Below are 26016 nucleotides of genomic sequence, written 5' to 3' on the forward strand. Positions count from 1 at the left end.
AATTTCTCCCGAGTACGCCGATACCTCATATGTGGGGGTAAACCACTGTTTGGGCACACGGCAGGGCTCGGAAGGGAAGGCGCGCCTTTTAACTTTTTGAATGGAAAATTAGCTCCAATTGTTAGCGGACACCATGTCGCATTTGGAGAGCCCCTGTGTGCCTATGCAATGGAGCTCCCCCACAAGTGACCCCATTTTGGAAACTAGACCCCCCAAGGAACTTATCTAGATGCATACTGAGCACTTTAAACCCCCAGGTGCTTCACAGAAGTTTATAATGCAGAGCCATGAAAATAAAAAATAATTTTTCTTTTCTCAAAAATGATTTTTTAGCCTGGAATTTCCTATTTTGCCAATGGTAATAGGAGAAATTGGACCACAAATGTTGTTGTCCAGTTTGTCCTGAGTATGCAGATACCCCATATGTGGGGGTAAACCACTGTTTGGGCGCACGGCAGGGCTCAGAAGGGAAGGCACGCCATTTGGCTTTTTAAATGGAAAATTATCTCCAATCATTAGCGGACACCATGTCGCGTTTGGAGAGCCCCTGTGTGCCTAAACATTGGAGATCCCCCACAAATTACCCCATTTTGGAAACTAGACCCCCAAAGGAACTAATCTAGATGTGTAGTGAGCACTTTGAACCCTCAAGTGCTTCACAGAAGTTTATAACGCAGAGCCATGAAAATAAAAAAAAAAAATTATTTTCTCAAAAATGAATTTTAGCCCGCAATTTTTTATTTTCCCAAGGGTAACAGGAGAAATTTGACCCCAAAAGTTGTTGTCCAGTTTCTCCTGAGTACGCTGATACCCCATGTGTGGGGGTAAACCACTGTTTGGGCACACGTGGGGGCTCAGAAGGGAAGTAGTGACTTTTGAAATGCAGACTTTGATGGAATGGTCTGCGGGCGTCACATTGCGTTTGCAGAGCCCCTGGTGTGCCTAAACAGTAGAAACCCCCCACAAGTGACCCCATTTTGGAAACTAGACCCCCAAAGGAACTTATCTAGATGTGTGGTGAGCACTTTCAACCCCCAAGTGCTTTACAGAAGTTTATAACGCAGAGCCGTGAAAATAATAAATACGTTTTCTTTCCTCAAAAATAATTTTTTAGCCCAGAATTTTTTATTTTCCCAAGGGTTACAGGAGAAATTGGACCACAAAAGTTGTTGTCCAGTTTCTCCTGAGTACGCTGATGCCCCATGTGTGGGGGTAAACCACTGTTTGGGCACACGTGGGGGCTCAGAAGGGAAGTAGTGACTTTTGAAATGCAGACTTTGATGGAATGATCTGCGGGCGTCACGTTGCGTTTGCAGAGCCCCTGGTGTGCCTAAACAGTAGAAACCCCCCACAAGTGACCCCATTTTGGAAACTAGACCCCCCAAGGAACTTATCTAGATATGTGGTGAGCACTTTGAACCCCCAAGTGCTTCACAGACGTTTACAACGCAGAGCCGTGAAAATAAAAAATCATTTTTCTTTCCTCAAAAATGATGTTTTAGCAAGCAATTTTTTATTTTCTCAAGGGTAACAGAAGAAATTGGACCCCAGTAATTGTTGCGCAGTTTGTCCTGAGTATGCTGGTACCCCATATGTGGGGGTAAACCACTGTTTGGGCACACGTCGGGGTTCGGAAGTGAGGGAGCACCATTTGAATTTTTGAATACAAGATTGGCTGGAATCAATGGTGGCGCCATGTTGCGTTTGGAGACCCCCCTGAAGTGCCTAAACAGTGGAAACCCCTCAATTCTACCTCCAACACACCCCTAACCCTTATCCCAACTGTAGCCGTAACCCTAATCACAACCCTAACCCCAACACACCCCTAACCACAACCCTAACCCCAACACACCCCTAACCCTAACCACAACCCTAATTCCAACCCAACTCTAAGGCTATGTGCCAACGTTGCGGATTCGTATGAGATTTTTCAGCATCATTTTTGAAAAATCCGCGGGTAAAAGGCACTGCGTTTTACCTGTGGATTTACCGTGGATTTCCAGTGTTTTTTGTGCGGATTTCACCTGTGGATTCCTATTGAGGAACAGGTGTAAAACGCTGCGGAATCCGCACAAAGAATTGGCATGCTGCGGAAAATACAACGCAGCGTTCCCGCGCGGTATTTTCCGCACCATGGGCACAGCGGATTTGGTTTTTCATATGTTTACATGGTACTGTAAACCCGATGGAACACTGCTGCGGATCCGCAGCGGCCAATCCGCACCGTGTGCACATAGCCTAATTCTAAAGGTATGTGCACACGCTGCGGAAAACGCTGCGGATCCGCAGCAGTTTCCCATGAGTGTACAGTTCAATGTGAACCTATGGGAACCAAAAATCGCTGTACACATGCTGCGGAAAAACTGCACGGAAACGCAGCGGTTTACATTCCGCAGCATGTCACTTCTTTCTGCGGATTCCGCAGCGGTTTTAGAACTGCTCCAATAGAAAATCGCAGTTGTAAAACCGCAGTGAAATGCGCAGAAAAACCGCGGTAAATCCACGATAAATCGGCAGCGGTTTAGCACTGTGGATTTTTCAAATCCGCTGCGGAAAAATCCGCATAGGACCAGAATACGTGTGCACATACCGAAACCCTAACCCTAGCCCTAACCCTACCCCTAACCCTACCCCTAACCCTACCCCTACCCCTAGCCCTAACCCTACCCCTAACCCTACCCCTAACCCTACCCCTAACCCTACCCCTAACCCTACCCCTAACCCTACCCCTAACCCTAGTTCTTACCCCAACCTTAGTGGAAAAAAAAAAAATTCTTTATTTTTTTTATTGTCCCTATCTATGGGGGTGACAAAGGGGGGGGTCATTTACTATTTTTTTTATTTTGATCACTGAGATAGGATATATCTCAGTGATCAAAATTCACTCTGGAACGAATCTGCCGGCCGGCAGATTCGGCGGGCGCACTGCACATGCGCCCGCCATTTTGGAAGATGGCGGCGCCCAGGAAAGAAGACGGACGGACCTCGGGCGGCCAGGTAAGTATAAGGGGGGGGAGATCAGGACACGGGGGGGGCGTCGGAGCACGGGGGGGTGGATCGGATCATGGGGGGGGGTGGATCGGAACACGGGAGGGAGGATTGGAGCACGGGGAAGGATTGGAGCACGGGGTGAGGGATCGCTGTGCGGGGGGGGTGGATCGGAGCACGGGGGGGGGGGTCGCTGTGTGCGGGGGGGGGATCGGAGTGCGGGGGGGTTTGATTGCAGCACAGGGGGTGTGATTGGTGCACGGGGAAGCGGACAGGAGGACGGGGGAGCGGAGCACAGGACGGAGGGGAGCGGACCACAGATCGGGGGGCTGGGGGGGCGATCGGAGGGGTGGGGTGGGTGCACATAAGTGTTTCCAGCCATGGCCGATGATATTGCAGCATCGGCCATGGCTGGATTGTAATATTTCACCAGTTTTTTAGGTGAAATATTACAAATCGCTCTGATTGGCAGTTTCACTTTCAACAGCCAATCAGAGCGATCGTAGCCACGAGGGGGTGAAGCCACCCCCCCTGGGCTAAACTACCACTCCCCCTGTCCCTGCAGATCGGGTGAAATGGGAGTTAACCCTTTCACCCGGCCTGCAGGGACGCGATCTTTCCATGACGCATATGCTGCGTCATGGGTCGGAATGGCACCGACTTTCATGACGCAGCGTATGCGTCAAAGGTCGGGAAGGGGTTAAGGTCAAAATAGGCTGGGTCATGAAGGGGTTAATATACATTTTTTTGCAAAAAAAAGTATTAACTAAATACCCTGGTTTTTTTCATTTTTTGACTAGCACTTGCTCATTTACTGTGACTTCTTTACAACAGAGTATTTTTGACATGCGCACTGCGTGTGTCAGCCACTCACCCAGGTCCCCCGCTGACACACGCAGTGCGCATGCCCAGGAATCCCAGCCCCGCACTGTGCATAATGCATAACACACTGCGGAGCTGGGATTACCAAGGTGGGTGGCCGCACAGGCGCAGTCTGCAAGCCTGGCTGGGACGTCAGATGGCCAGAGCTTACTGTGCCTGCACGAGACAGTACTACACAGCGCAGGCGCCGGATTTCATGCAAAAACAGCGCGGAGGGGGTTGCGCCCGGAGCCCCTGAAGATTTGAGTGATGGCAGTGTGGCGGTTCAAGCAGGGGGGTGAGGACCTGCCTCCCTGCAAAAGACAGGTATTTTGGAGAAGTTATAAAACGCTTTATTTTGGGAATACATGCACCAAAAACTAAAAGAGCCACCTTGTTAGAATGCAGCATTACTGCTGCACAAGGTGGCTCTTTTTGTTTATAACGGCTGGAGGGGGTGACAGTGGCCCTTTAAATCTGTAACCACCTATAAGAATTATCCATTAACCAACATTCTCTTACCCCAACAAGAACTGCCGTCTTATGGTATGCAAGCAAGTCAGGAACTCCCATTCCTCCCGCGTCATACGAGTAATGCATCAACTTTCTGGCCACCCTTGGTCTTTTATGAGCCCAAATATAATGATATGCAATTTTTTGAAGAAACGAGAGAAATCTAATAGGAACTGTAACTGGGATACACCTAAGATAATATAGAATCTTAGGGAGCACTATCATTTTAAAAATATTGATCCTGGCTATCCATGACGCTGGAACAGAATGAAATTAGTTTAATTTGAATTTGGTCCCTTTCAGAAGGTTAGAGAAGTTTCTCTCTATAAGCTGGTTAGAATGTGTTAGAACTATACCTAAATATGGGATCCCTTCATCTACCCACTTAAAAGGGTATTTACATTCTAATAATCCTCGAGTCGCGGATGGAACCAAAACAGGAAAAACTAATGATTTAATGGCATTAAGTTTATAGTACGAAACTTTAGCGAATTATTCTAACATGGTGACAATGGCAGGAAAAGATGATTCTAATTACATCATCCGCGTACAGTCCAATTTTGTGAATTACTGGCCCAACTTTAATGCCCATTATAATTGGAGAGGATCGTACTTTTTCAGCTAATTGCTCCATACATAAAGAGAAGATGATGGGACACAGGGGTCAACTCTGACGTGTTCCGTTAGTTGTTGCAAATGAGTTTGACAAAAATCCTGACGACAATACCCTAGCATTGGGGTTGGAATACATGGCACAGATCGCTGAGAATATGGGGCCCATCAAACCAGACTTCATCAATACACTCCTAAGATATCCCCAGTGCACCCTGTCAAAGGCTTTTTCAGCATCCAAAGACAGGGATGCACTGTCCACACTGGTTAAGTTAATCATTCTGCGTGTCCCGTCCTTTGTTTCTCGACTCGCCACAAAGCCAACCTGATCCAAGGAGATTAATGTGGGAATAATGTTATGTAATCTTAAAGCTAACATCTTAGAGAAAATTTTTACATCGCAGTTTAGTAGTGCAATCGGCCTAAAGTTGCCAGGGAATGTTGGAGATTTCCCTGGCTTTGGCAGAGTAGAAATTGTAGCTTCTAAGTTAGTTTTAGATATAGTCTCTTTATCCCGCCATAATGTAAACAAACCCAGAAGAAAGGGAGAAACTGACCATAGTACTCATTTGGCAACCCATCTGGACCTGGAGCCTTATGACCCTAGGTGGACCTAATGGTGGTCCAAATTTCCTCTTCAGTAAAGGGCGCATTAAGTAAATTCAATTGTTCCTGGGAATCCTTAGGTAAGTTAATGCTTTGCAAGTACTGATAAATTGCCGCTAGAGAGGGCTGGGTTGTATCAGTATCTTCCCCTAAATTATAAAGTTGAGTATAATATCTAGCAAACTCATTAACAATCTCCTTGGGGTTTCTGTTAGGTTTCCCCTGGGGGTCCACTAGATGATCAGTCCTGGATCTTGCCTCTCTTTTCTTAACCCTACGGGCTAAAACAGCAGCGGCCCTGTCCCCAGTTGCGTAGAAATTAATTTTAAGTTTAAGATTATGTTCAGGACTGGGGTAACTAACCGCTTGGCTTAGCATCTATTTCGTTCATGTGTGCAGTTAGCACAGTTCAGTTGCAGAGCAAGCTTAACCCTTATGCTTCCTCTCAAGTGAAGTCGACAGGGTATTGTACCTAGCGTCATAAGAGTTCATTCTCTTGGCACAACTTCTGCTTCATTCGTATGTGCGGTTTACTTGCAGAGCAAGCTCAATCCACGTGCTATCATCCCTACGATGTTAACAGGGTATAGTAATTATTAATAATAATCTTTATTGATATAGCGCCAACATATTCCGCAGCGCTTTACAGTTTAACAGTTTCAAACCCAACAGTCATAACAAGTAACAATGTTAACAATACAATAATTAAAGCAAAATAAAACGACTCTGCTCGTGAGAGCCTACAAAGTACAGGTGTATTTACAATGATGTATTTACAATGATGGTCCAGCCATCTTCAGGGGGTGAGGTATGGATGGAAGTAGTGTATGGACTACACACACACACACACACAAACATAAAATGACTTAGATTAGGGAACGTGATTGGCCGCTCTGAACAAATGTGTTTTGAGGGAGCGCCGAAAACTGCAAATTGTGGATGGTCCTTATGTCTTGGGGTAGAGCATTCCAGATGATTGGCGCAGCATGGGAGAAGTCTTGGAGTCGGGAGTGGGAAGTATGGATTAGTGTAGAGGTTAGTCGAAGGTACTTAGCATTTTTAGTGCAGTTTACGCACTGTGAAGTAACTGAGCTTGGTACTCAGTGTTCTGATCACTCTGTGTGGCGTTAATAAAGTGTGTTTAAGGTAACGCTCACTGTTTTGTTCCGTCATTGTTCACACTAACAGTATGTTCATCTCTGTGCAGTGGAACCCGTGGTTCGATTGCACTTTATTTTATATTTTATTTAGTGCAATCTGCCAACTCTAACATTATGTTTGTCATTAATATTTTCTGGAAATTGGCTCGCAGTGGATGTTGGAGAGTGAAAATTGCAAATAGGCAATTTTATTAACTAACACATGGTGCCCAGGTTGTGCTCCAGGAGACACAGGCCGTAAATTAAGTGGGTTCCTGTCACGATCCATGTTTGGATCTGTGGCAGATCTGGTTTCCTTTAGATTAAAACCTTTTTTCCTTTCAGGTCATCGGGGGTTAATGCAGTTTTTCCCCGGTGGCCACTGGTGTAATTTGTTATGACCTGGTGGTTAGGACAATAATGGACCTGGTGGTTAAGAGCACACGGAATGACCTGATAGCTATAAATCATATAGGACGAGCTCTGAGACGTGGAAACTCTGCTGACCGCAATCCCTAATCCTATCACACACACTAGAAATAGCCGTGGATTGCTCCTAACGCTCCCTATGCAACTCGTCACAGCCTAAGAAACTAGCTAGCCCTGAAGATAGAAAAATAAGCCTACCTTGCCTCAGAGAAATTCCCCAAAGGAAAAGGCAGCCCCCCACATATGACTGTGAGTAAAGATTAAAATTACAAACACAGAGATGAAATAGATTTAGCAAAGTGAGGCCCGACTAACTGAACAGACTGAGGATAGGAAAGGCAACTTTGCGGTCAGCACAAAAAACTACAAAAAGACCACGCAGAGGGTGCAAAAAGACCCTCCGCACCGACTCACGGTGCGGAGGCGCTCCCTCTGCATCCCAGAGCTACCAGCAAGCAAGACAAAAATCAAAATAGCAAGCTGGACAGAAAAACAGCAAACAGAAAAACAAGCAGTAACTTAGCTTCTGCTGGGAAGACATGTCACAAGAACGATCCAGGAGTGAACAAGACCAATACTGGAACATTGACAGGTGGCATGGAGCAATTATCTAAGTGGAGTTAAATAGAGCAGCCAGCTAACGAATAAACCTCGTCACCTGTGGAAGGAAACTCAGAAGCCGCAGCCCCACTCACAACCACCAGAGGAAGCCCATGGACAGAACCAGCCGAAGTACCATTCACAACCACAGGAGGGAGCTTGACAACAGAATTCACAACAGTACCCCCCTCCTTGAGGAGGGGTCACCGAACCCTCACCAGAGCCCCCAGGCCAACCAGGACGAGCCAAATGAAAGGCACGAACCAGATCGGCAGCATGAACATCGGAGGCAAAGACCCAGGAATTATCTTCCTGACCATAACCCTTCCACTTGACCAGGTACTGGAGTTTCCGTCTCGAAATACGAGAATTCAAAATCTTCACCACCACATACTCCAACTCCCCCTCAACCAACACCGGGGCAGGAGGATCAACGGATGGAACCACAGGCGCCACGTATCTCTGCAACAACGACCTATGGAACACATTATGGATGGCAAAAGAGGCTGGAAGGGTCAAACGAAACGACACAGGATTGAGAACCTCAGATCTTATACGGACCAATGAAACGAGGCTTAAACTTAGGAGAGGAAACCTTCATAGGAACATAACGAGACAACCAAACCAAATCCCCAACACGAAGTCGGGGACCCACACAGCGCCGGCAGTTAGCGAAACGTTGAGCCTTCTCCTGGGACAATGTCAAATTGTCCACCACATGAGTCCAAATCTGCTGCAACCTATCCACCACAGTATCTACACCAGGACAGTCCGAAGACTCAACCTGCCCTGAAGAGAAACGAGGATGGAAACCAGAATTGCAGAAAAACGGCGAAACCAAAGTAGCCGAGCTGGCCCGATTATTAAGGGCGAACTCAGTCAAAGGCAAAAAGGACACCCAATCATCCTGATAAGCAGAAACAAAGCATCTCAGATATGTTTCCAAAGTCTGATTAGTTCGTTCGGTTTGGCCATTTGTCTGAGGATGGAAAGCCGAGGAAAAAGACAAATCAATGCCCATCCTAGCACAAAAGGCTCGCCAAAACCTCGAAACAAACTGGGAACCTCTGTCCGAAACGATGTTCTCCGGAATGCCATGTAAACGAACCACATGCTGGAAAAACAATGGCACCAAATCAGAGGAGGAAGGCAATTTAGACAAGGGTACCAAAAGGACCATCTTAGAGAAGCGATCGCAAACCACCCAAATGACCGACATCTTTTGAGAGACAGGGAGATCCGAAATAAAATCCATAGAAATATGCGTCCAGGGCCTCTTCGGGACCGGCAAGGGCAAAAGCAACCCACTGGCACGAGAACAGCAGGGCTTAGCCCGAGCACAAGTCCCACAGGACTGCACAAAAGAACGCACATCCCGTGACAAAGAAGGCCACCAAAAGGATCTAGCCACCAACTCTCTGGTACCAAAGATTCCAGGATGACCAGCCAACACCGAACAATGAACCTCAGAGATAACTCTACTAGTCCATTTATCAGGGACAAACAGTTTTTCCGCTGGGCAACGGTCAGGTCTATCAGCCTGAAATTTTTGCAGCACCCGCCGCAAATCAGGGGAGATGGCAGACAAAATTACCCCCTCTTTGAGAATACCCGCCGGCTCAAACACCCGGAGAGTCGGGCACAAAACTCCTTGACAGGGCATCAGCCTTCACATTCTTAGAGCCTGGAAGGTACGAAACCACAAAATCAAAACGGGAGAAAAATAACGACCAACGAGCCTGTCTAGGATTCAACCGTTTGGCAGACTCGAGATAAGTCAAATTCTTGTGATCCGTCAAGACCACCACGCGATGCTTGGCTCCTTCAAGCCAATGACGCCACTCCTCGAATGCCCACTTCATGGCCAACAACTCTCGATTGCCAACATCATAATTGCGCTCAGCAGGCGAAAACTTTCTAGAAAAGAAGGCACATGGTTTCATCACCGAGCCATCAGAACTTCTTTGCGACAAAACAGCCCCTGCTCCAATCTCAGAAGCATCAACCTCTACCTGAAACGGGAGCGAAACATCTGGCTGGCACAACACAGGGGCAGAAGAAAAATGACGCTTCAATTCCTGAAAAGCTTCCACAGCCGCAGAAGACCAATTGACCACATCAGCACCCTTCTTGGTCAAATCAGTCAACGGTTTAGCAACACTAGAATTACTGATGAAGCGACGATAAAAATTAGCAAAGCCCAGGAACTTTTGCAGACTCTTCACAGATGTCGGCTGAGTCCAATCATAAATGGCCTGGACTTTAACAGGGTCCATCTCGATAGTAGAAGGGGAAAAAATGAAACCCAAAAATGAAACCTTCTGAACTCCAAAGAGTCACTTTGACCCCTTCACAAACAAAGAATTCGCACGAAGGACCTGGAACACCATTCTGACCTGCTTCACGTGAGACTCCCAATCATCCGAGAAGACCAAAATATCATCCAAATATACAATCAGGAATTTATCCAGGTACTCTCGGAAGATGTCATGCATAAAGGACTGAAATACTGATGAAGCATTGGAAAGCCCGAATGGCATAACCAGGTACTCAAAATGGCCCTCGGGAGTATTAAATACTGTTTTCCATTCATCGCCCTGTTTAATACGCACAAGATTATACGCACCACGAAGATCTATCTTGGTGAACCAACTAGCCCCCTTAATCCGAGCAAATAAATCCGACAGCAGCGGCAAAGGGTACTGAAATTTGACTGTGATCTTATTAAGAAGGCGGTAATCAATACAAGGTCTCAAAGAACCACCCTTCTTGGCCACAAAAAAGAACCCTGCTCCCAATGGTGACGACGACGGGCGAATATGACCCTTCTCCAAGGATTCCTTTACATAACTCCGCATAGCGGCGTGCTCTGGCACAGATAAATTGAACAGTCGGCCCTTAGGAAACTTACTACCAGGAATCAAATTGATAGCACAATCGCAATCCCTATGAGGAGGTAGGGCACTGGATTTGGGCTCATCAAATACATCCCGGTAATCCGACAAAAACTCCGGGACTTCAGAAGGGGTGGATGACGAAATAGACAAAAATGGAACATCACCATGTACCCCCTGACAACCCCAGCTGGACACAGACATAGATTTCCAATCCAATACTGGATTATGGACCTGTAGCCATGGCAACCCCAAAACGACCACATTATGCAACACCAAAAAACGAATATCCTCCTGATGTGCAGGAGCTGTGCACATGGTCAATTGGGTCCAGTACTGAGGCTTATTCTTGGCCAAAGGCGTAGCATCAATTCCTCTCAATGGAATAGGATGCTTCAAGGGCTCCAAGAAAAAACCACAGCGCCTAGCAAACTCCAAGTCCATCAAATTCAGGGCAGCACCTGAATCCACAAATGCCATAACAGAATAGGATGACAAAGAGCAAATCGGAGTAACGGACAAAAGAAATTTCGACTGTACCGTACCAATGGTGGTAGACCTAGCGAAACGCTTGATGCGCTTAGGACAATCGGAGATAGAATGAGTGGAATCACCACAGTAAAAACACAGCCCATTCCGACGTCTGTGTTCTTGCCATTCAGCTCTGGTCAAAGTCCTATCACATTGCATAGGCTTAGGTCTATGATCAGATAATACCGCCAAGTGGTGCACAGCTTTACGCTCGTGCAAGCGTCGATCGATCTGAATGGCCAAAGACATAGACTCATTCAGACCAGCAGGCATGGGAAATCCCACCATGACATCCTTAAGGGCTTCAGAGAGACCTTTTCTGAAAATTGCTGCCAGGGCACATTCATTCCACTGAGTGAGTACAGACCACTTCCTAAACTTATGACAATATATCTGTACCTCATCCTGACCCTGACACAGAGCCAGCAAGATTTTCTCTGCCTGATCCACTAAATTAGGTTCATCATAAAGCAATCCGAGCGCCAGAAAAAACGCATCAACATCACGCAATGCCGGATCTCCTGGCGCAAGGGAAAATGCAGCCCCCCACATATGACTGTGAGTAAAGATTAAAATTACAAACACAGAGATGAAATAGATTTAGTGAGGCCCGACTAACTGAACAGACTGAGGATAGGAAAGGCAACTTTGCGGTCAGCACAAAAAACTACAAAAAGACCACGCAGAGGGCGCAAAAAGACCCTCCGCACCGACTCACGGTGTGGAGGCGCTCCCTCTGCATCCCAGAGCTACCAGCAAGCAAGACAAAAATCAAAATAGCAAGCTGGACAGAAAAACAGCAAACAGAAAAACAAGCAGTAACTTAGCTTCTGCTGGGAAGACAGGTCACAAGAACGATCCAGGAGTGGACAAGACCAATACTGGAACATTGACAGGTGGCATGGAGCAATGATCTAAGTGGAGTTAAATAGAGCAGCCAGCTAACGAATTAACCTCGTCACCTGTGGAAGGAAACTCAGAAGCCGCAGCCCCACTCACAACCACCAGAGTAAGCCCATGGACAGAACCAGCCGAAGTACCATTCACGACCACAGGAGGGAGCTTGACAACAGAATTCACAACAGTAATTGCATTGCAGCTTGTTCTGCTGTTGTGGGTGGTGACCACTCCCACCTTCCTTTAAAAGGTCACCTGGTGCATCAGCTGACTGTTGGTTATACAGGTCCTTTGGATACCAACCTTGCTTGAATAGGAGCTTGCTGAGTGCTGTTGCTCTACAGCTGAATACTTATTCCTGGTGCCTTACTCTGCTAAGTGTGGGGTTACTGTTTTTTTGTCCCTTTGTTGTTTGTAACTTTCCCAGTGTTGTATTAGTGCAGCGGTGGGACCAGTGCTCTCACCTTCCAGTTCCCTACATAGGGATTAGAGCAGGGCAAGTGAGGGACTAGGTATCCTGGTCGGGTCAGTGATGGGTTGAAAGAACCCGTATAGGGACGGTAGCAAGATCAGGGCACAGCCTCAGGTGAGTGCAGGAGGTGCCCATTCCCCATTCCCTACCGACAGGGCCCACTGTTGTTAAAGTGTCCTTGGTGTACCCTTGTGTGTTTTGCCGTTTTGTGACCGTCCACCTGCCAGGTTGTGTCACACCAGGACAATCACATCCTCACTATGATAATGCCAAATACGTAGGATCCTAAATGTGGTTTGTGCACACTGAAAGGCTGAGAAGCGAGCGGAAGATTTTAGTTTGGGAAAGAGGATATTGCTGGATTGGTTTATGGAAGCCATGTTGCTTTTGAAGGGCCTTTAAGCCATAAATAATGTGGAAACCTCTTTTTTTCACTGACAGATGATGGACCTGAATGGGGGCTTCTTTTTTTGTGAGACAAGGAGAAGTTTTTAATGGTATTATTTTCACCAACATAACATTGTTTAGTGGCTTTTTATTCCATTTTTTGGCAAGCAGAATGAATAAACAGTTGACACCACGCTCTACTGGTTCATGTTGAGTTTTTTTTTTTATTAGACTGAACTGTCATTATCGGTGAATAAATTTTTTTTTTTTTTTTTTTTTGAAGATTACTTGCCATTTTTACAGACAGTTTAAGTAGAAATGTCCAAAAGGAAAAAGTTAAAGGATATTTTATTAAAAAATTATAATTGATTTTATTCTTATTCTTGGCAGATGACTGTATCAGGAGATCTGAGGGACAGCTGACATCTTCAGTTTTTAAATTGGATGATCTTGAGATCCCACAGGATATAATTGTAGTGAATGCCATTACTCCAGATATACCATCATCCCTTCAGAACAAAGATCTGTCATCTGATCCTATGAAACAGGACCTGTCTTCTGATTCATTACCGACTACTAAGGAAAATCAAAGTAAAAAAATAAGCATTAAAAAACAAACTGCTACTAAAATAAAGAAACCATTTTCATATTCAGAATATGGCAATCATTTTTCCATTGAAAAGTCTATTCTTAAACGTCAAAAAATCCACACATTGGAGAATAGATTTTCTTGTTTCAAGTGTGGGAAATGTTTTAACCAGAATTCAGATCTTGTTAGTCACCAGAGGACTCACACAGAGAAGCCATTTTCATGTTCAGAATGTGAAAAATGTTTTTTATGGAAATCAGATCTTGTTAGTCACCAGAGAACTCACACAGGCGAGAAGCCTTTTTCCTGTTCAGAATGTGGTAAATGTTTTAAACAAAAATCAGATCTTGTTATTCACAAAAGAACTCACACAGGGGAGAAGCCATTTTCTTGTTCAGAATGTGGGAAATGTTTTAACCGTAAATCGGTTTTTCTTAAGCACCAAAGAACTCACACAGGGGAGAAGTCTTTTTTTTTGTTCAGAATGTGGGAAATATTTTGCACAGAAATCAAATTTTGTTACGCACCAGAAAATACACACAGGGGAGAAGCCTTTTTTTTGTTCAGAATGTGGGAAATACTTTGCACAGAAATCAAATTTTGTTACGCACCAGAAAATACACACAGGAGAGAAGCCTTTTTCATGTTCAGAATGTGGAAAATGTTTTAACCAGAAATCATATCTTGTTAGACACCAGAGAATTCACACAAGGGAAAGGCCTTTTTCTTGTTTAGAATGTGGAAAATGTTTTAACCTGAAAACGGATTTGGTTAAGCACCAGAGAACTCACACAGGGGAGAAGCCTTTTTTCTGTTCTGAATGTGGGAAATGTTTTAAACAGAAATTCAATCTTGTTATACACCAAAGAACCCACACAGGAAAAAATCCTTTTTCATGTTTATAATGTGGGAAATATTTTACACAGATATAAACTCTCAATAAACATCTGCTTAATAAATATCAGAGTGTCACGATTTCTTTGCTCAGTGTGTTTTGCACAAGGTGACTGACAGCTCAGTCATCCAATCTGGTGCAGGGGTGTCCTGAGTTGTCGGTGGTTTGATGGACAGCTCAGCTGTAAAATGTGAGCGAGAGATGCTGAGCTTCTTTCAGGTGTTCTCTGTTCCAGGTGACTACATAGTTACCGTATATACTCGAGTATAAGCCGAGATTTTCAGCCCAAATTTTTGGGCTGAAAGTGCCCCTCTCGGCTTATACTCGAGTCACGGTGGGTGGCAGGGTCGATGGGTGAGGGGGAGAGGACGCTGAGGCATACTTACCTAGTCCCGGCGATCCTGGCGCTCCCCCTGCCGTCCCACGGTCTCCGGGTGCCGCAGCTCTTCCCCTCTTCAGCGGTCACGTGGGACCGCTCATTAGAAAAATGAATATGGACTCCACTCCCATAGGGGTGGAGCCGCATATTCATTTCTCTAATCAGCGGTAACGGTGACCGCTGATAGAGGAAGAGGCTGCGGCACCGAAGACCAGCTGTCCGGGAGAAGGAGCGGGACGCCGGGAGCAGGTAAGTATGTCATATTTACCTGTCCCCGTTCCACACGCCGGGCGTCGCTCCATCTTCCTGGCGCCACTCCATCTTCCCGGCGCCGCTCCATCTTCCCGGCGTCTCTCTGCTCTGACTGTGCAGGTCAGAGGGCGCGATGACGCATATAGTGTGCGCGCCACCCTCTGTCTGATCAGTCACTGCGGAGAGACGCCGGGACCGGACGCTGGGAGCTGCAAGCAAGAGAGGCGAGTATGGCATTTTTTTTTTTATTGCAGCAGCAGCAATGGCACAGCTTTCTCTGGTACATCAATGGGGCAATGAACGGTGTAGAGCACTATATGGCAGAGCTATGGGACAAAAATGAACGGTGCAGAGCACTATATGGCACAGATATGGGACAAAAATGAACTGTGCAGAGCACTATATGGCACAGCTATGGGACAAAAATGAACGGTGCAGAGCACTATATGGCACAGCTATGGGGCAATAATGAACGGTGCAGAGCACTATATGGCAGAGCTATGGGACAAAAATAAACGGTGCAGAACACTATATGGCAGAGCTATGGGACAAAAATGAACGGTGCAGAGCACTATATGGCAGAGTTATGGGGCAATAATGAATGGTGCAGAGCACTATATGGCAGAGCTATGGGACAAAAATGAACGGTGCAGAGCACTATATGGCAGAGCTATGGGACAAAAATGAACGGTGCAGAGCACTATATGGCACAGCTATGGGACAAAAATGAACGGTGCAGTGCACTATATGGCACAGCTATGGGGCAATAATGAACGGTGCAGAGCACAATATGGCACAGCTATGGGGCAATAATGAACGGTGCAGAGCATTGTATATGGGGCACAGCTTTATATGGAGCATCTATGGGGCAATAATGAACTGTATGGAGCATTATATGTGGCACATTTTTATATAGAGCATCTTATGGGCCCATCATGAACTGTATGGAGCATTATATGGGGCTCCTGATTCAATATGGATATTCAAAAACACTTAACCTACTGATGTCTCAATTAATTTTACTTTTATTGGTATCTATTTTTATTTTTGACATTAACTGGTAGCTGCTGCATTTTCCACCCTAGGCTTATACTCGAGTCAATAAGTTTTCCCAGTTTTTTGTGGCAAAATTAGGGGGGTCGGCTTATACTCGGGTCAGCTTATACTCGAGTATATACGGTACTTAGATGAGCTGTCAGTCTCAGACCTTTGCCAGATGTAGCATCTGCTCAGAGATTTGCCTTGTATTTCTGTGCTCTGTTGACATTGGGCTTCTTTCTGACCATTCATTTGCATAGCCCCTATGCTCTCATTCGCTATCTTCCTTGTATTCTCACCTCAGATCATGACTTGACTTTGACTTTTATCTTTTCACTTTTTCGTATTCTATGTGCTCTATAGGTATCTGACCCAGGAACTTTTGACTAGCCTGCCTCACAGCCTGCCATGATTGGTGACTATAGTAGTGTCACATTATGTCTGGCCTATTCTGTTTTTTCCCCGCACCAATGGATCCAGTTCGTGTTCACTGCTGTGAACAGGTGCAGAATCTGACCCAGATGGCCCAGGATATGACCAGGGTATACCAGAAGCTAAGATCTTCACCGTCCAAGCTGCAGGGTCAGTTTTCTGGAACTATGAGTGCTTCCCAAAGTTCTCCACTACCGACTGTAGTTATGACTTCGGTATCAGCTGACGTGCAATGCGGTTTTTTTTTTGCGTTTTTCTTGCGTTTCTCCATGCTTTTTTTGCGGATTTTTTGCCTTTTTTTCTGGAGGTTCCCAATGCAATAATATAGTGGGAAATCCGCACAAAAATCCGCAAAATTAATGAACATGCTGCGTTTTTTACCACGATGCATTTTTTTTTTGCAGAAAAAAGCGCAACATATGCACAAAAACTGCGGAATGCATTATAAATGGTGGGATGTATATGTATGCTTTTTTTAAGCGTTTTTATTGCGTTTTTATAGCGAAAAACGTGAAAAATCCTGAACGTGTGCACACAGCCTCAAGGCATCAAAACTATGAATTAACACATGTGGAATTATATACTTAACAAAATAGTGTGAAACAACTGAAAATATGTCTTATATTCTAGGTTCTTCAAAGTAGCCACCTTTTGCTTTAATGCGTTGCACACTCTTGGCATTCTCTTTATGAGCTTCAAGAGGTAGTCACCGGGAATGGTCTTCCAACAATCTTGAAGGAGTTCCCAGAGATGCTTAGCATTTGTTGGTCCTTTTGCCTTCACTCTGCTGTCGAGTTCACCCCAAACCATCTCGATTGGGTCCAGGTCTGGTGACTGTGGAGGCCTGGTCATCTGGCGTAGCACCCCATCACTCTCCTTCTTGGTCAAATAGCCCTTACACAGACTGGAGGTGTGTTTGGGGTCATTGTCCTGTTGAAAAATAAATGATAGTCCAACTAAACGCAAACCGGATGGAATTGCATGCCGCTGCAAGATGCTGTGGTAGCCATGCTGGTTCAGTATGCCTTCAATTTTGAATAAATCCCCAACAGTGTCACCAGCAAAGCACCCCCACACCATCACACCTCCTCCTCCATGCTTCACGATGGGAACCAGGCATGTAGAGTCAATCTGTTCACAAAGACACGGTGGTTGGAACCAAAGATCTCAAATTTGGACTCATCAAACTAAAGCACAGATTTCCACTGGCCTAATGTCCATTCCTTGTGTTCTTTAGCCCAAACAAGTCTCTTCTGCTTGTTGCCTGTCCTTAGTAGTGGTTTCATAGCAGCTATTTTACCATGAAGGCCTGCTGCACAAAGTCTCCTCTTAACAGTTGTTGTAGAGATGTGTCTGCTGCTAGAACTCTGTGTGGCATTGACCTGCTCTCTAATCTGAGCTGCTGTTAACCTGCGATTTCTGAGGCTGGTGACTCGGATAAACTTATCCTCAGAAGCAGAGGTGACTCTTGGTCTTTCTTTCCTGGGGCGGTCCTCATGTGAGCCAGTTTCTTTGTAGTGTTTGATGGTTTTTGAAACTGCACTTGGGGACACTTTCAAAGTTTTCCCAATTTTTCGGACTGACTCACCTTCATTTCTTAAAATAATGATGGCCACTCGTTTTTCTTTACTTAGCTGCTTTTTTCTTGCCATAATACAAATTCTAACAGTCTATTCAGTAGGACTATCAGCTGTGTATCCACCAGACTTCTGCTCAACACAACTGATGATCCCAACCCCATTTATAAGGCAAGAAATCCCACTTATTAAACCTGACAGGGCACACCTGTGAAGTGAAAACCATTTCCGGTGACTACCTCTTGAAGCTCATCAAGAGAATGCCAAGAGTGTGCAAAGCAGTCATCAAAGCAAAAGGTGGCTAGTTTGAAGAACCTAGAATATAAGACATATTTTCAGTTGTTTCACACTTTTTTGTTAAGTATATAATGCCACATGTGTTAATTCATAGTTTTGATGCCTTCAGTGTGAATGTACAATATTCATAGTCATGAAAATACAGAAAAATCTTTAAATGAGAAGGACAGGCAACAAGCAGAAGAGACTTGTTTGGGCTAAAGAACACAAGGAATGGACATTAGACTAGTGGAAATCTGTGCTTTGGTCTGATGAGTCCAAATTTGAGATCTTTGGTTCCAACCACCATGTCTTTGTGCGATGTAGAAAAGGTGAACAGATGGACTCTACATGCCTGGTTCCCACCGTGAAGCATGGAGGAGGAGGTGTGATGGTGTGGGGGTGCTTTGCTGGTGACACTGTTGTGGGTTTATTCAAAATTGAAGGCATAGTGAACCAGCATTGCTACCACAGCATCTTGCAGCGGCATGCTATTCCATCCGGTTTGCGTTTAGTTGGACCATCATTTCTTTTTAAACAGGACAATGACCCCAAACACACCTCCAGGCTGTGTAAGGGCTATTTGACCAAGAAAGAGAGTGATGGGGTGCTACACCAGATGACCTGAGCTCCACAGTCACCAGACCTGAACCCAATCGAGATGGTTTGGGGTGAGATGGACCGCAGAGTGAAGGCAAAAGGTCCAACAACTGCTAAGCATCTCTGGGAACTCCTTCAAGATTTTTGGAAGACCATTCCCGGTGACTACCTCTTGAAGCTCATCAAGAGAATGCCAAGAGTGTGTAAAGCAGTCATCAAAGCAAAAGGTGGCTACTTTGAAGAACCTAGAATATAAGACATAATTTCAGTATATAATTCCACATGTGTTAATTCATATTTTTGATGCCTTCAGTGTGAATGTACAATTTCATAGTCATGAAAATACAGAAAAATCTTTAAATGACAAGGTGTGTCCAAACTTTTGGTCTGTACTGTATGTACACACACTGCAGAATTTGAAAAATGTGGCACCAAAAAAGAACACGTTATGTTTGAGTTCAGCTCGGACAGTTTAACATTGTAAATAATTTAACCCCTTAACGATCGCCGATACGCCTTTTAACGGCGGTCATTAAGGGTACTCAAATTAACGGCGCTGTGGAAAAAGTAAATAGCGCCCCCCAGAGTCCGATTTTCTCTGGGGTACCCGAGACCCCAGAGAACATGATTCGGGTCGGTTTTTACCGGCCCCGCTTTTGCGATCGCCGGTAATTAACCGTTTACCGACGATCGCAAAAAAAAAAAAAATCCGTACTTGCGTTTTTTTTCTCTCCCCTCTAATGTGATTGCACATTAGAGGGGAGAGAAATAGGGTCCCCCGAGTCCCCCACGGTACCTTATGTACCGAAAAAGGTACCCCCCGGTCCCCGACCCTCCTCCTTCTTCACTGGGCTCCAAAATGGCGGGTGCATGTGCAGATGCGCCCACCAAAACATAGCTTCCCCCGCAGTGTATTGGGGTCGGTTTTTACCGACCCCCTGGAGTCTTTACAGACCCCCAGGGTTGCGATCGCTGCATATAGTATGTAAAAAAAAAAAAAAGTTTGGTTTGCATTTCTCTCCCCACTGATGTGATCGCACATCAGAGGGGAGAGAAATAGAGTCCCCCGAGCCCCCCACCATACATAGATGTCCAGGTGATGTCCCCTGTCCCCGGTCCCCAGCCCACAGCTCCCGGCCCCCCTTCTTCTCTGCTGGAAGAAAATGGCGGGCGCATGCGCAGTGCGCCTGCCATGATCTGCCAGCAGACACCCAGCAACCTGTGAGAATTTTCTCATTGGCTGCTGAGTTTTGATTACTATGATATGTCCTATCACAGTGATCAAAACCCCAAATGTTTGATAAACATGGCAGCACTTGGGCTGTACCTCTCTCTTCTCTCCTTGTAGTTGTTCTGGGAGAGAAGAGAGATAGACTACATTTCAAGTGCTGCCCTGTCAGTTACCAAAAACATATTTCTATATCCGCCAGCATCCCATTTACCCACCCCCGTGCTCCGTAATCCCTGCATCATCAGCAGAGGATTATAAAAATTTAAAAAAAATTATAATTTTTTTCAAATTTTTAAAAAAATTTTTAGGGTTAGGGTAGGAAATAAATAAAATGGAGCTTTCAGCGCGGAGCAAGCTTACAGCCTGCTTTGCTCCGGCAGTGAAACAGAATCTGCCTCTGAAGCTGAGCAGCTTTCAGACAGTGATGACGACTCTTCCTCCACGGGATCCCCCAGCCCGGAGGTAGCGGAATCGGTCGTCACTGCTGAGGCTTCAGAGGCAGGACCAAGTACCGCAGTCCCCCCACCGCTGTGGTATAATGACACCTCATTTTCCCCTCAAATTCCCCCTTTTTCTGCAGTTCCTGGAATAAATGTAGATGTCGCCAATTTTACCCCCATTGATTTTTTTGAAATTTTCATTAGCCCCGAAAGTCCTGCAATTAATCGTCCACCAAACAAACCTATATGCCCGGCAATATATTTCCCAAAAACCCATTGCATTTCATTCCCGTTCCTGGATCCCCACAAATGTCCCCGAAATAAAAAAATTCTTAGGCCTCACCCCGAATATGGGTATAGTAAAAAAAAACACTCTCCGCTCTTACTGGGCAACAAAAGCTGTCCAGTGCACTCCTGTATTTGCAGCCATGATGTCCCGAGTCCGTTACGAAGCCCTGATGAGATTCCTCCACTTCAGTGATAATTCCCAAGCTCTACCAAGAACTGACCCCAACTACGATCGGCTAAATAAATTATGACCCCTAATTTCCCTACTAAAAACTTCGTTTCTAAATTCCTATACCCCAGAGCAAAATGTGGCAGTCGACGAGTCCTTGATGAGCTACAAGGGCCGTCTGTCATTCCGCCAATTTATTCCCTCCAAGAGAGCCAAATACGGCGTAAAATTATACAAAGCTTGCGAGAGCTCATCAGGGTACACGTCAACCTTCTTAATTTATGAAGGTAGGGACCGCCAAATAAACACCCCAAACTGCCCCCAGACAATTGGTATCCCAGGCAAAATTGTCTGGGAGCTAATGACGCTCTTTCTCAATCAAGGGTACCACGTGTATACGGACAACTACTACACGAGCATCCCCCTATACAAATCCCTCCATGCTGCAAATACAGGGGCCTGTGGGACAGTGAGGAAAAACAGAGTGGGGTTTCCGTCACAGTTGGTGTCCAGACGTTTGGAGAGGGGGGCGTCATTCTCACTTGCAAGCGACCAACTTCTTGCAGTGAAGTGGAAAGACAGGAAGGACGTCTACATGCTTTCCACACTGCATACGGACACCACTGTGACGGTCAGAGAGAGGGGTGCCACCAGGGACAAAGAAAAACCTGTCTGCGTCACAGACTATAACAAACATATGGGTGGCGTAGACCTGTCAGACCAGGTTCTGGAACCATACCTGGTCAAGAGGAAGACCAGGGCGTGGTATAAAAAGGTGGCAATCTACCTCATTCAAATTGCCACATATAACAGTTTTGTCCTGTATAAAAAAATCCCAAGGACCACTTATGTTCCTGCACTTTCAGGAAAAAGTTGTAGAGAGCCTCATATTTGAGTCAATGGCACCGGGGGAAGCCTTCGACTCTGAGGATTCCTGGAGACTTTCAGAATGCCATTTTACTCACCCTGTCCCTGTCACTCCCACCCAAAAGTATCCTCAAAAAAGATGCCGAGTTTGCAGAAAGCATGGCAAACGGAGTGATTCCCGATTCTATTGCCCCACATGCCCATCCCAACCAGGCCTTTGTATCTCCCCCTGTTTTGAGACCTACCACACCACCTACAATTATTAGTTTCTTTTTTTTTCAATAATTGTTATTTTCTGCTTAGTGGCCCCAGTAGTACAATTTGGAACAATTGATAAATAATATTTTAATTAGTAGATCCCATTTTACCCCATTTCAAAATTAATTCCAGAACTTGATCAATCCCATACCAAACTACTATCCCAACAAATTCTCATCCACGTACACACGTCTGTACGCTCTAGAGTGTGAACCCCACAAATGTTCTTGCAAAGTCAGGTCCTCTGAAAATTCTAGGACTCGATCAATCCCATACCAAACTACTATCCCAACAAATTCTCATCCACGTACCCACGTCTGTACGCTCTAGAGTGTGGACCCCACAAATGTGCTTGGAAAGTCAGGTCATCTGAAAATTCTAGGACTCGATCAATCCCATACCAAACTACTATCCCAACAAATTCTCATCCACGTACCTATGTCAATAAGCGTTAGAATGTGGACCCCAGAAATGATCTTGAAAAGTGAGATCATCTGAAAATGAATTCTAGGACTTGATTACTCACAATCATTTTTGACCATTTATCTAACTTTGACAGTTTTTACAACTGTCTTGCTACACAAAACTTTGGCTTCCATTTATATTACTTAGTAGCTGAAGAGCCCGGCGTTGACTGGGCATAGTAAATATCTGTGGTTAGTTATAGCACCTCACGTCTCTTATTTTCCCATCATGCCTCTCATTTTCTCCCTTACACCTCTCATTTTATCCCTTACACCTCTCATTTTCCCCCTCACTCCTCTCATTTTCCCCCTCACTCCTCTCATTCCCCCAAAACATTTGTCATTTCGACCTCACATGTCATTTTCCGATCACTCCACTATTTTTCCTCACTCCTCTCATTTTGCATTCACACCTTTTCATTTTCACCTCACACCCCTCATTTTCACCTCAGTATATACATGTTTGTCATCTCCCTTATATATAGTATACACCTGTATGTCTTCTCTTGCATATAGTATATACCTGTATGCCATCTCCCCTGTAAATAGTATATACCTCCTGTATGTCATCTCCTCCTGTATGTTGTATATACCCATGTGTCATCTCCTCCTGTATAAATTATATACCTGTATGTCATCTCTTCTGTATATACTATATACCTGTATGTCATCTCCTTCTATATATAGTATATACCTGTATGTCATCTCCTGTATATAGTATATACCTGTATGTCATCTCCCCTGTATATAGTATATACCTGCTGTATGTCCTCTCCTCCTCTATACCTATGTGTCATCTCCTCTTTTATATAGTATATACCTGTATGTCATCTCATGTATATAGTATATACGTGTGTCATCTCCTCCTGTATACAGTATGTACCTGTAAGTCATCTCTTCCTGTATATAGTATATACCTGTGTATCATCTGCTCCTGTCTAAAGTATATACCTGTGTGTCATCTCCTCCAGTATATAGTATATACCTGTCATCTCCACCTTTATATAGTATATACCTGTGTGTCATCTCCACTGTATATAGTATGTACCTGTGTGTCATCTCCCCTGTATATAGTATATACCAGGATGTCATCTCCTCCTGTATATAGTATATACCTGTGTGTCATCTCCTCCTGTATATAGTATATACCTGTGTGTCATCTCCTCCTGTATATAGTATATACGTGTGTCATCTCATCCTGTATATAGTATATACCTGTAAGTCATCTCCTCCTGTATATAGTATATACCTGTGTGTCATCTCCTCCTGTATATAGTGTATACGTGTGTCATCTGCTCCTGTATGTAGTATATACCTGTGTGTCATCTCCTCCTGTATATAGTATATACCTGTGTGTCATCTCCTGTATATAGTATATACCTGTGTGTCATCTCTTCTGTATATAGCACTAAATTGGCAGCCTGATAAATCCCCAGCCAACAGGAAGCCCTCCCCCTGGCAGTATATATTAGCTTACACATAATAGGCAGGTCATGTGACTGACAGCTGCCGTATTTCCTATATTGTACATTTGTTGCTCTTGTAGTTTATCTGCTTATTAGATTTTTATTTTTGACGGATAATACCAGACTTGTGTGTTTCTTAGGGCGAGTTTCATGTGTCAAGTTGTGTGTGTTGAGTTGCATGTGGCGACATGCATGTAGCGACTTTTGTGAGATGAGTTTTGTGTGGCAACATGTGTGTAGCAACTTTTTGTGGGTCGAGTTGCATGTGACACGTTAGTGTAGCAAGTTGTGTGCAGCAAGATTTGCGCGTGGCGAGTTTTATGTGTGGTGCGTTTTGAGTATGTGCAAGTTTTGTGTGAGGCAACTATTGCATGTGTTGCAACTTTTGTGCATGTAGCAATTTTTCCGCGTGTGCAAGTTTTGCGTGTGGCGAGTTTTCCATGAGGTGAGTTTTGCACGTGTGGCGAGTTTTGCGTGAGCCTAGTTTTGAATGTGGCGAGTTTTGAGCGGCGACTTTTATGTGGCGAGGTTGGTGTATGTGTGGTGAAATGTGTGCTGAGGGTGGTAGATGTGTTCAAGCACGTGGTAGTTTGTGGCGCCTTTTGTGTGTGTGTCCATATCCCCGTGTGTGGTGAGTATCCCATGTCGGGGCCCCACCTTAGCATCTGTACGGTATATACTCTTTGGCGCCATCGCTCTCACTCTTAAAGTCACCCTTGTTCACATCTGGCAGCTGTCAATTTGCCTCCAACACTTTTGCTTTCACTTTTCCCCCATTATGTAGATAGGGGCAAAATTGTTTGGGGAATTGGAACGTGCGGGGTTAAAATTTCACCTCACAACTTAGCCTATGACGCTCTCAGCGTCCAGACGTGTGACTGTGGAAAATTTTGTGGCTGTAGCTGCGACGCCTCCAACACTTTTCCTTTCACTTTTTCTCCCATTATGTAGATAGGGGTAAAATTGTTTGGGGAATTGGAACGTGCGGGGTTAAAATTTCACCTCACAACATAGCCTATGACGCTCTCAGGGTCCAGACGTGTGAGCGTGCAAAATTTTGTGGCTGTAGCTGCGACGGTGCAGATGCCAATCCCGGACATACACACACACATATTCAGCTTTATATATTAGATATTTATGTTGATGATACGGGCATGATCATTTTATTGTAGGATTTCTAAGAAAAGTAGGAATTTCCGTACTTATACACTATGGGCTTTACTTTATGGTTCTTGCCGAACCTCTGGTACCAGACAATACTTTCTATAGAGAACTGGTTGTTTTGTGCATATAGCGGTTCTGACCTTGGCGGGTGGGAGCTTGTTATGGTGTACCACGTCTATTGGCACATTCGTCTCTCATATAGGGATTGATGGAGCTAAAAGGATGTTGTACGACCAGTTTCTGAAAGTGTCTGCCATTCTAGCCCTGATGGTGTTCTTTCATCTTTGGAACAAACTCCGCTTTGCCACATAGTTGGCTGCATTTTCCTACACATTTTGCCCTTCATTCCAGTACAGTTTATTCTTCCTGCTACAATATATGCAAATGCGGGACAACTGTTTTGTTAGCAAGACCAATTTTATAGTCAGCCAATGTGTTTTAGGAGCATGCCTCCCTCTGTGAGTAATAATTCCTGGAAGGATTTTCTTTTTTGCTCAATGTCTCTAGAAGCTTTGAATGGGTCCTGGATCTTCAATTTCAAATAAAGCCAAATTTGTCACATTGTGCCCCTTTCTGTCCAAGCCCTGCCATTTGTCCAAACAGAACTTTTTGACTACATATGGGATATCGCTGCGCTCATAATAAAGTGGGTAACTAATTGTGGGGTCCACTTTTTGATGTTATTTCTGAAAAAGTGAGACA

The 26016-nt window shown here is 44.9% G+C and overlaps 2 protein-coding genes across 2 annotated transcripts in view; one reads left to right on the forward strand and one right to left on the reverse strand.

Moving 5' to 3' along the window:
* LOC138663591 (oocyte zinc finger protein XlCOF8.4-like) overlaps positions 1 to 14558 on the forward strand; it is a 52137-nt gene extending 37579 nt beyond the window's left edge. Inside the window, exon 7 of the mRNA XM_069749851.1 lies at positions 13320 to 14558. Coding sequence (XP_069605952.1) covers positions 13320 to 14188 — 869 coding nt within the window. The 3' untranslated portion in view covers positions 14189 to 14558. The remainder of the gene's footprint in view (positions 1 to 13319) is intronic.
* The window catches only part of LOC138663586 (oocyte zinc finger protein XlCOF7.1-like), a 169796-nt gene that overhangs the window by 85720 nt on the left and 58060 nt on the right, over positions 1 to 26016 (reverse strand). The window lies entirely within an intron of this gene.

The sequence above is a fragment of the Ranitomeya imitator genome, chromosome 2 (assembly GCF_032444005.1).
Source record: "Ranitomeya imitator isolate aRanImi1 chromosome 2, aRanImi1.pri, whole genome shotgun sequence".
Classification (NCBI taxonomy): domain Eukaryota; kingdom Metazoa; phylum Chordata; class Amphibia; order Anura; family Dendrobatidae; genus Ranitomeya; species Ranitomeya imitator.